The sequence below is a fragment of the Falco peregrinus genome, chromosome 7 (assembly GCF_023634155.1).
Source record: "Falco peregrinus isolate bFalPer1 chromosome 7, bFalPer1.pri, whole genome shotgun sequence".
Lineage (NCBI taxonomy): Eukaryota > Metazoa > Chordata > Aves > Falconiformes > Falconidae > Falco > Falco peregrinus.
The window spans coordinates 7,367,399-7,379,673 of NC_073727.1; the positions used below are offsets into that span (position 1 = coordinate 7,367,399).

A 12,275-nucleotide genomic window follows, 5' to 3' on the forward strand; every position below is an offset into this window, starting at 1 on the left:
AAAAATAAACAAAACCCCATGCTGTGAAAGCTTCAGTGTTCCCACTTTTAAAGGGGGACTTATGGTTACAGTCAAAAGTGTGACATTGTTCACTCTACCTACTCCAAATATATATAACAATTTTTTTTTTGTTCTTGCTGCTTTTAGAAAATTCACCACTAAGTAACAAAATATAGCCAGAAGTAAAAATCTGTGATATCAGTACTTCTTTACAAATAATAATTTTAAAAAAAACCCCTTAATCTCTAAAACCTTGATTTTCATCCTTATCGTAAAAATCTGTTTAATTAAGTCAGCTAGGATCCCATAGTCATACAGACAAGTATATTCACACTTAAGGTGAACAGTGATTTTTTTTTTAACTAAATCATGGCCACAGTACTAAACTCTTAATTTCAGGGTGCAAGATATTCATTCCATATGCACATTTAATTCTGAAGCAATTTGAATTTTCTTGATGAGATTTAAAAATTATCATACTATAAAGCATTGGTTTTTGTCTCCTTGGCAATATCAATGTGGACAGAAAGATAAGAGAAGAAATGTGCATTGCTATCTTCGTATTATTCTTCTTCCCTTGATGTCACCCAATATTACAATATCCACTGCACTGAGAGTCAGAAGCACTGCGGGGAGATGGAGAAGAAAGTATCTGAAAGGTGTAGAGCTACTGGCTATGGAATGTGAGGTGGACAACCTCCCTGGAAAGACAGCTGTAACTAAGATGCCTCTACTTGACAGTATCAGGTACAGCAAGAATCATACACAGCCCAGGGTGGCAGCTATCTTTCTGCTGAAATTCAAGATATGAGTCGTGCTTTTTAGATATACAGCTTTTAGTCTCACAGAACAGCTGCAGCTTGCTCAGTCCAACCCAAAGCCTCTTTTTCTCTTTATTTGAACAAACTTTCAGTAAGATCTTCCCCTGCAGAGGTCTTCCAGATCACAAACACAACAGGGCCACTGTCAGATACTCTACACAGTTCCTCTGGTTAAGAAACGAATATAACCTTTCTTGCCCATACAGAATCTGTAAGCAGAAGCAGCATCTAAAACAGGTCATTACATCAGCAGAACCTTTCAGTGCTGGGAAGGATACACAGACAAAATACAGAAAGCCACAGAGCTTTTACATGACGAGTTCACAAGATTGTCAGACGCGAAGCGCACATCTTCATTTTTAAACTTGCAAATATATGATCCAAAGAAAAACAAGTAGGAAGGAAAAAAGAATGAGAAATGCATGTGGTTAATAGAGGACATCAACCTGGGAAGCCTTTAACAGGTAGAGATATTTGATCTGTAGATGCAGTCAGGTAAAACTGTGCTTGCAACCACGTGAACTTTGTAGATACAGTTATGAAACAAATAATATAACAACAAAACGTGCAATAAGCCATATAAAGAAGAGAATGAGAGGTAGAAACAGAGATCACATTCATACAGCATCTCATAAAAGAAATTATTCTTACAAGCCAAATAAATGAGACATTTAAATTTCATAAATAACTTCATGACATCATTGATTATTTGCTTGTATAAATAACAAGGATGAATCGATCAAGTCCTCTAAAATTCCTGTTTGTGGGGGTAGCAGAACCCCAACTGTATCTCTGGAGAGTACATAAAATGGCAGTGAATGTCTGTGCCATTGACACAGGTAATTAATAGATCAGTAAGTGTGGATACAGAAAGCTTCTTAGGACAGTGCCTCCACTGTTTGCAAAGGGTATAAACCCTCTGTTTCAGAAAATTATTTTTCCCTTTATGTCATTCCTTGTTCATGAATAAACATGAATAATTTCATCTGTTAACTAAATATGGCATTTACCTTATTTACCAATACTTATTTTATATGGCATTTTATTCTAGGGCTACTCAATTACCACAGATTCTTTATATTCAACTTAAAAATTCAAAAAAGCTGAAAACATTAGCTAAACAGCTTTACTGATACATCTTGTTTGCATCTAAGGCTTTTGAAAAAGAATGAAACTTTAGTAACCTATTATTTATTTTCTGGGTTGGAAGGAGGAGATTAAGATTTTAATGTCAATAGAGTAATAGCGGACTTTCCATATGAGAATATCTTCAACATTTTTATTTCATTTACATGATATATTATAAACACATGGTCCACTCTTGAAAAGTTCATTGCAGTTACGTGTATTTTCCAAAAATACGGTTAGAGGTTTATCAGTAAAGCTTCTACGATGACTGTTCAAGAGTTAGGGAAGCAATCTATGCAAGTCAGCTCAGCCCCTTCTTTATATTTATTATGCTGGCAGTGACATCAAGATTTTCTCATTATGTACCATTTGCCCACTGAACCCATCCAGTGCACACTGGCTGATGTTTGCCATGTAAGTACATTTTGAATGTAAGTACATTTGCCATTATTCTTGAGTATGTATGTGACCTCGGAGTCATGAGGCTATCCTTTTTCCTCCTGCTTCAATAATTACATGGTTTTTAAGTGCTGCAACAATGGGCAAAAACATTTTTTACTCAGGTTACAGCCTAATTTCCTACATAATCATTATGAACTGTGCTCATTCCATACAGTCCATGCTAGCTATGGAAAGGGCCCTAAGAAAATTACTATGTAACCAAAATTAGTGTTCTAACTGCATGGCATGGCTGAACAAGACACTCCAAGAGCAAGTTTTTACCCTTTGAGTTAAACACCACAGGTTTGATAAGATCCACTATTTGCCAAAAGGAACATCCAGGTCAAGAATACCCCAGGCTCACAACAAGTTTCTGAGAGAAATTAAACAGAGTAAGAGGTAACACAGAGTCAAACCTATTATACTCTATATTTCCACCTGTCAGATCTCTTCAGTTCTTCAACTCCCTCCCCAGTTAATCATCTTAATCTTCCTTTCCTCTCTCCTCTTGGCCCCTGTTTTCCAACCTGCCAGTACAAGGTTAGGAAAAAATCTTCAGAATTATACCTGAAGTCTCTTGAGCAAAAGGAACTGAGATATAGCCTGTAGAGTGGCAAATTTAAGAAATCCTTTCTACAACTAACAAAACATGTATCTGATACATTTTTTGCATATATCAAGTCTATGAAACTACATGGAAATGAGAAAAAACAGACTTTGTTTTCTTCTTAACACTGGCAAAATGAAGGAGACACCCAATGTGTGTGTGTGTGGGGGAAACCCAACCCATCAAAACTTGCTGCCTAAAGAGCTAAATTTTGGCAAAGTTATAGCAACAGGGACCTATAATGAAAGCCAGACCACGTTAATAGGTAGCAATGGCAGCCCCACCTATAATACAGCCCATAAAGGACTTTCTTTGAAGATTTAGTAGGCATTCGCATTGAGTGAGCCTGCACACATTTACAGCAGCTGAGAATTTGACATATACATTTTAACAGAGCAAAATAAATCACAGCTTTTCCCATAGCACCAAATGAGAGACAGTAAGAATAAAATCACAAATAAATATTAACACTTCATTTTTGCTCTTTCTTTAAAGTTCTTGGATGGATTTTAATACAGCCTTCATTCAGTGCTAGGTGTAATATTGATTTTTTTATAATGTTATTTATTTATATTGTATTAGGTTATTTGCAGATGATCATGCCAAGGAAAAAACAATTGGAACCAATACTTAGGTAAGGTGAAATTAGCTCAGTTGTTAACTCAAAAAACCCAAACCAGCACAGATAGTTTACCACTTTAAAAGGGGTCACTGTTATAGAAATAAGTATATCATGCATATGTATATACATACACAAGCAAACATATGCAAACATGCTCCGACATACAGCATAAATACCTCTGTCTGCAGAACAGCAGCCTACTCCAAAATAATGAAACTTTCACCTACTAAAACATGCCCAAACCATCAAATCTTTCTTCAGATTAGCTAGTATTTCCCCCCCGCCGCCCCTCGCTCTGCCACGTGGCCTCCTCTGTAAATGCATTTTTATTTCAGCTTAAAATAAAAACATTTCTTTATTAAAATCAGATATTTATGTAGCGTACCAAATACTTTATGCATTTGAAAGGTATCTGTGCATTTTTTCCTGACTACTATTTCCAGTGTAGCTAGTATTTTACATCCAATCTACCTAAGCAATACATCCATTCAGCACACCCGCACATCAATGCAAGGAGGAAAACCAATTGCCAGACTAGAGCGTTTCTGGAAAGCAGCAGCGTGAGCTTTGTGGATCCTGGTTCTGTTCTGTACAATGCTTCTCCGTAGCTCAACAGGTGACAGAACACATCTGCTTTGCATAACACATCCCTGTAAAAATCACTACAGAAACACCATTTGTAAGATCTTTACAACACCCGTAACTATCATAGAAGCCATGTAAGTCAGTAACCACTTAAACAGCACTTGGTGTTTCCTATAAAAACATACTTGTGGAATTACAGCCATGCTTTCCCCAAATAACTGTTTCTTCTGCTAAACATGGATGGACTTCATTATCGAAGTGTTTACTGCGGTACAAATAAAGAGAATTTCAAAAATGAAGGCCTGCATTCCAAACCACTGAGAGGGCATACGTAGAATATATTTGCAAAGCTGTTCTACTTCAGTTGTCTCGTGTCAATACTAAGAAAAACCTAAACTGGATTTGCAAACATGAACATTTAACTTTGACATCTGCAATAAATGATAGCTCTAATTGCAGTCTAATGAAAGCCCGTAATTATCTGTTTGGTTGATCTTGTTCCCCCAGATACTACAGTTCAACAAATCAGACTTTAGGCAATTTCAATTGTTGATCTTGTTCCCCCAGATACTACAGTTCAACAAATCCATTAGGCAATTTCTCTCTCTTTTGGAAAGCAATACATTTGTTTGATCACCAAAGGAAAAGAAACACACAGGGGATTCTCTTCTGTCAATTTAGGTCGCCCACAGGAATGCTCATTCTAGATGACGGCACCTACTCAGACTGCCTTAAACTTCTGTGTCGAAATGTGTGTCATAAACAACTTGCTCTTTTCAAAGTAGCTAAGAACAATTAGTCATTTCCATTTAATTTTATCTACATTTTCTTTATTTATTGAGAACATATCTAGATTTTTGACATTGCAAGAAAAATAAATACTCAACATTAAAATCCACATGCAATGTTTATTCCTAATCACTGTCTCTCTTTAACCACTGTTTATGTTACAGAATTAAACAGTTGCCATTTTTGCTATTTAGAGATTTGTATCCTCAAACCTCATGAAATGTGAAGGGACTGATAGTTCGTAGGCAAAGCACTAGGTATACACTTGCACTCTTTCCTTCCCCCCCCCCCCCCCCCTTAAAGAGCTACCAGACTACTTTAGCTAAGAATACCCATTAAAAGGGGCTTTTTCTGGAATCAGGGAAGAAAATCAGAGATCTTGCGCTTTGGGTATTTATTGCAGGACAGCGTGGCAGGAGCAGCACCATCACTTTTCCTCCCATCCCACATACAGCCTAGTGCAGCACGCAGGTACATGGGGAACAGCCACACAGCGTGGCTGCACTATCCTTCCCTTCTGTCCAGATAAAGCTTTTATCCAGCACCTTGGGATAATTGTCATAACTTCACTACCAATTCTGTTGCCTGCAGCAGGTCACCAGCACAGTAAAGAGCACCTGCACATTTGTATTCCTGACCAAAGTGTGGGGGCAAGTTCTCCCAAACTACAAGGTGGAGAGGTCCTATTCAAACGTAAGATCTATAGCATGGAGATTTTTAAGAGCCCTACTGTATATACAATGTGGAAAAAAGATCTTGTACAGCTTTACCCTGTATGTTAAACGATGATGGAAAGAATAGCCTAGTCTTGAATTAAGTACCAGAATGTAAAGATGAGATAAAACAAGAATTGTAACTGCTGTTAAGCATTCTACATAACATTCTCCTCCATAGCCTGAAAGTCTTATTGCAAATTAGTTATAATACCTCCACAATTCAATTTTCACACAGATACCAAGATTACAGCTCTCTAGTAATTTAAACATTCAGATTCTACTCTTTTACCAAGGGCTTAAATTTCTATATTTAAAATATGCTTCTTATTTTTATTTTATTGTACAGTTCCATTTTAAGAAACCAGACTGATTAATGTTGAATTTTCCCAACTGTGCTTGTCATTTATTGTATGCGTAAACTTCATATTCTACACAACACAAACTTAGAACTGTTATGATTGGTATAACATTAGTACTTATATCATTAAACATAATTTGTCTCTGAAATCATGGTAATTCATATAAAACTCATTATTTAACTTATAAAATTAATCAGAATAATTTATATTCTACTAATTGCACATGTGCAGTCAATTTCAAAGCATCATATAAGCACCTAATTATTTTAGGTTTATTTTTGTTAATTTTGAAGTGGATAAAGTTAATATATTTTTAAGGAAATACTTGAAGAATAATTTATAAAAAGGAGATCTTTAGTCTTTAACACGCACAGTTTTGAACCCCATCCTACATTCTGTTTTTTCATTATATTTCTACATAGAACATATATGTGTATATATATATGGTAACAATTTCACACCAGGCAAAATTTATTTCCGCTGCATGCAAAAATCTGCCTTTTATGTAAAAACCAGCCTAGAAAAGATCTGAAATTAAATGGGTACTCACTTGTTTAGTCTTTGTTTTTGTAATGGTGTCCGAAATGGGTTTCTTCCTCTCTTTAACAGCTGTTTTAGAAAACAGTTCTTCAAACTCATGATAATCTATGGAAGGCTCTTCAATTTTTTCCCACACAAGTGAAGCACTAGAATCTCTAAAGTTAAGCAAAAGACCTATGTAGGGCAACGTCAAACTAAATAAGGTCATAAATGGAGGAATGTAGAAAATAAAATAGTAGCGATTCAAAAGTTGTTGCCTAACTTCTACTAGCAGCATTTTGGTAAGGTATACTGTTGATTATCCCCCATACTTCTTTGTTTGCTTCTTTGTTCATGCACGAGAATTGTCAGGCTAATTTATATTTACCCACTTTACATACACAGGAATATAAACAGGCTGTATACAGGTTATAAAACATACAGACATGGACAGAAAGAGAAGTAGAAATAGACAGTTATCAGCAGACCACCTGTGTGACAGTGGCAAGCACTTGAAAAGAAAGAAGAAATTCATCATTAAATAACAGTAGAAGAGTTTTACAATCAGTACTCAGAGACATAAAGAAAAGATTAATAAGGAAACTTCTTGTAAGGACCAAGAATGATAATTCACAAACAAACAAAAACCATAAACAACCAAACACAAGTGTATCAAAGTCATATCAAAGGAAGGGCTACCAGAATAGCTTTATGCTACCATGCAAATAAACTGCAGTTTGAATCTGCCTGCTGAGTGTATAAGGTGAAATAAAAGGATTTCTAGGTCACTAGAGAAAGGAAAGAGGATAAAATGCATTCAGCATACATCTATCTAGAGGGAAGACACTACTAAAACTCACAAGCTGCTCCAGAGAGAGACCAATGCTATCTTGAAAGTTGAGGGGAAGCACAAATACAACATTTTAAAAACCATCTCACAGAACACTTGTTAGCATATAGTCGTATCGGCTCTGGTCTGTAACCCCAAAAGCCAGCTGCAAACACTACCCTGTCATATGCTGTCATGTGCAAATAGCATTACTCAGAATTTGTGCGCTTTAAAGAAAATGGGCATCCCATTTAGATATCCAGCTACAAATAAAATCCTGCTTGCACTGAGGTTCTCTGAAAGACCTGCCTAGTAGTAAATACTTTTGCTCGTAACTTACAACACTATCAAGACAGTTGTAAAGTGAAAGCACCACTATCTACACAACTCTACAACTTACCTTTTACTGTGGAGCTGAATTCTTGTCCAGTAAAGAGGCTTCATTGGCCGAGAAGGCTCTATCACATGTTTCCTGCTCCCCTTCTCCTGATTCATCCCCATTGCAAATAAACCAGATGGTAAGGGAGGAGGAAGAAACCCACAGCCCTGTGGGACTGCTGGGTAGGTGCTGCCTTGGGCTGGTGCTGGAAGGGGTGGTGCTTCTCCAGGCAAAGGTGGTGGGGCTGGAGTTGGCATCCCCAACCCAGGCAAAGGAGGAGGTGGTGGAGGGACACCTGCACCAGGCAAAGGTGGTGGAGGAGGTGGAGGGAGGACACCTGCACCAGGCAAGGGTGGTGGAGGAGGTGGAGGGGGGACACCTGCACCAGGCAAGGGTGGTGGAGGAGGTGGAGGGGGGACACCTGCACCAGGCAAGGGTGGTGGAGGAGGTGGAGGGGGGACACCTGCACCAGGCAAGGGTGGTGGAGGAGGTGGAGGGGGGACACCTGCACCAGGCAAAGGCGGTGGAAGGGGAGGTGGAGGGGGGACACCTGCACCAGGCAAAGGCAGTGGAGGGGGAGGTGGGGGAGGGGGAGGGGGAGGGGGGACACCTGCACCAGGCAAAGGTGGTGGAGGGGGGGGCACGATACCCCCTCCTGGCAGAAGCGGTTGAGGTGGTTGCAGTCCTGCTCCAGGCAGAGGTGGTGCTGGAGATGGGGGTGGCATTCCCAGGCCAGGCAAAGGAGGAGGTGGGGGAGGGACACTGGCCCCAGGTAAAGGTGGTGGTGGTGGAGGGGGAGGTGGGATGCCCCAACTGGGCAGAAGGGGTGGGACTCCTGCTTCAGGCAAAGGTGGTGGTAGAGGTGGCAGTGGGGCTCCAGCACATAGGAGAGGAGGGGCTGGAGGCAACATCGGTGTCTCCCCACTTGGCAGAGGTGGAGCAGGGGGGTGGTGGTGGCATCATGATGCCTGGCAAGGAGTGGTCCAGGTGTGGCACTGCTGAGCCAGCAGAAGGAGGGAGTCCTGAGCCAGGCGGGGGTGGTGGAGGTGCTACTCCTGCCATGGCCATGGGAGTGGCAAGGGAAGGGCCCTGTGCTCCAGACAGGGGAGCAGCTGGTTCAGTGGCTGGCAGTGATGGGGGAATGCTACATGTGGGCTCCGGGGGCAAAGAAGGGGGATGTTCACTAGAAGTCACATCTACAGTACTTAGAGGCTGGTGGGAAACTGGCATTTCAGTCTCTCCTTCAAATGCAAGGGACAAATTAACTTTGGGTCCTGGAAGAGGTGACTGCTGCGTACTCTGCACTGATTGGCTTGCATCCAGTGGCACTGAGATTAGCTTCGGTGACAGAATTAAGGATATTTCAGAACAAAACGTGGGCTGTAGTTCTAGAGCTGGCAATTTCTGAGTTGGCCCTTCACTTTTGCCCCCTTCTAAATGCGGTGGTGGGGGTGGCTGTGGCAGTGCATTGGCTGAAGGCATTGTGTGTGTTAAATAATCCTCCGTTGGTGATGTTTGTACAGATCTTGCTTGTGACACAGTCCTGGGTGCTGTCTCTTCTTCATTCGTTTGAAGAGTCACACTGCTGAGTTCCCTGCAGACTGTGTGCGTGTGCTTATTTTCCTGCTCCCTCCCAGCAGTCTGTACCTCTGCACCAGGGAACTGCTTCTCTAGTTCTGCAATTTTGGTCCTCAGATCCTCAATAGTTTGTTCAAGTTGTTGGATGACACTGGCACGCTCCTCAGATTTCACCTTCAAATCATCCTTTGAAAGAAAATAAATAATAAGCACGAAGCAGTTAACATTCTTCACTATATAAAAATTTTGAATTTAGATCAAGAGTATTGGTATTCCAGAGGTTGAGAAATAAGCCAGTTATGACAAGCTGTTAAAAAGAGAGGTATCAGTTTAGCTAGCTGCATCTTACAGTGGAAGAACATAGCTTAGGAAAATAACTTGCTTCAGTATGAAACTACCTTCATCAGTACGAGTATGTTTTAGACTGCGATTATATGTGACAAAACCAAATAGCAGCAGCAGCTCCTCCCTCCCTCCACAGATCTGGACCAAGGAAACAACCAACCACTGAACACAAGTACTGCAAGCGTTTGTGTACACATGGATATGCAGGCATGGCGGTGGGAAGGGCACTGCATTATTTCTGTTAACTGAAAATATATTTAGCGTTTCTTCAAAGGGATTTGAAACATCTTCAAACAGACTCAACATACTACTGACAGCTGGGTTTCAATATACACCTTAATGATACAATACGGATTAGGAATGTGGAATATAACAAATGTTAATTTCGCGAAAACAGTTAATCTCCAAACAGAGTAATTATGCCTTTCTCCATCCAGCATGCTCGGGAAGGAAAAGACGACAAAACTAAGGGAGAATGTTCCTCCCACCCAGAATTTGTAGCTCCTCTGCCAAGGGACAGACTGTGAGTAACATTCAAAAAGCTTCCTGTCTGGGATGGTTACTCCGCATTTGACAGTTTCCACATTATTTAGATCTTTCTCTGAAGCATCTGATCCTGCTGTAGACTGAGTAGAAGAATCGTTAACTTTAAATGGCACAGTAATTCCTACATTTTAAAATAAATGCCAGTAACAAACTGTACTAAATTTAATGGATGTGTGCTTTTATCAAAAAGTACTAAAAGAAGCAACCTAGTCCAGAAATAGCCATTTGTGCTTATTCAGGAAAGTTAAACAGAGATAGAACAGACATGACTTGACAACACAAAATATTTTAATAAAGAACTTATTACTTTCTAGCTTCATGCATTTATTTTTAGTACTCTTTTTTTTCCTCTTTAAATTTGGAGTATTGGTCAGCACTTCAAGCATTTAATTAAAATTAAGTTTGTCATCCAACAGGTTTCTCAAGTGCTTACAGCAAAACAGTTATTTAGTGCCTTTTTGTTCCCTTTTATAAGATCATAAGTTTCATGGATGAGGCTGTAGGCTTACTTCATAGGAAATCTTTCAAACATTCAGATTTTATAGGTCTTGTAAAGAAGCCTACAAATAAACATACAATACCTGATATACTAATTGCCTTGATTTGTTTCAGGAAGGTGATGTTTTAAATCTCATCCTTTGACACATGAAACATTTAAAAGTCATTTTTCTTTCTGGAAAATGAAGTTGTAACTTCCAGCTGGGGACTACTAATAGAATATATGTTCATTAATACATAAAAAATTGTTTCTGCACAGAATCGATTTTCAAACATAAAATTTCAGGTTTGTGTTTATCTTAGAGTTTCCCAGCTGTCCCAAAGCAATCCCAGAAATAAAACAGTAACTATTACATTTAAACCAAATAGCTTGATTTTGAAGCACCTTTATAAAAAACTTACAATCCTCTACACTGTTTGAAATTTCTAGAATAGTGGTTTGAACCAGAAGTTATGGATAAAACTAGGTCTCCTTACCAAATTTAAAAACAAATGTGAAACAGAGAAAGGAACAACGAAAAAGTTCTTCAGTGAATAAAGAAGGAATGAACATAGCAGACAGTATTCTGTATATATTAACAGTATTATAACAAGGAAAAAAGGAGGAAAAGGACATTTCCATTAAACTACTCATGGTGCTTCAATATACTATTTCCTTTAATAACCCAATACTTTGTACTAGCAACAGTTTTGCTGAAGAACTTCATTATAAAGAAGAAGGAGACAATTCTTTATTTCCTCTGCCCTTATCCCCCTACCAGTCACCTGCAAATACAATAAGGCCTGTCAATTCTTCAAAAGGCAACATTATCAAAGGAAATGTGTTCTGAGGATTAATAAAGGCCACACACCAGTTTCCAGTTATTTGAGAACAAATCCAGTTTCCCCAGACTGTAACTCTCCTAAGCTCCCATTTTACACTGTAAGAACACTCCACTAAGGGTTTTATGACAGATACAGCTTCCCCATTCTATCTGATTTGGAAAATTCATTGACAAACTGAAGTCAACAGGATTAGACACAATATTAAATGGTTCTGAAGAGATTTGCCTTAATGATGGCTGATCTCAGAACAGTTCATTGTTTTAAAAAACTCATTTACTCAGGAGATTGGATTAAACTTTTCCCACGAAAAAGATGCAATCCTCGAATCCTGAAATTCTACCTGAAGTACAAACACAGGGGAAAAAAAAAAATAGAATTCACTGTTTTACAAGAGCATTTACCCTGCAGACCATAACATTTCTTTCAAAAGAAGTATTTTTTAGAGTTTTAAAAAAATGGGCAATCAAGTGAGATGATTGAGCAATTCAGACAAGAAACAAAAACGTATTGATGAATTAAAGGGAATTTTTACCCCATGCCCTAAGAAACATTTTTTTTTTTTTTGCTGTCCTTGACAATCAATCAACAACATATCCAGGTTTTCACAGAAACAGCATATTACGAACAAACAAGACTTGGTGTGAATGAAGAGGTATTTATCCAGTGGAAATTACATACTTTAAATTTA

At 38.9% G+C, this 12,275-nt stretch overlaps 1 protein-coding gene across 1 annotated transcript in view; it reads right to left on the reverse strand.

The window, feature by feature from the left end:
• FMN2 (formin 2) overlaps positions 1–12,275 on the reverse strand; it is a 163,709-nt gene that overhangs the window by 99,785 nt on the left and 51,649 nt on the right. The window contains exons 5-7 of the mRNA XM_055811133.1: positions 8,737–9,559; positions 7,817–8,627; positions 6,619–6,763 (exon numbers count right to left, since the gene is read on the reverse strand). Of these exons, the coding sequence (XP_055667108.1) occupies positions 6,619–6,763; positions 7,817–8,627; positions 8,737–9,559 (1,779 nt within the window). The remainder of the gene's footprint in view (positions 1–6,618; positions 6,764–7,816; positions 8,628–8,736; positions 9,560–12,275) is intronic.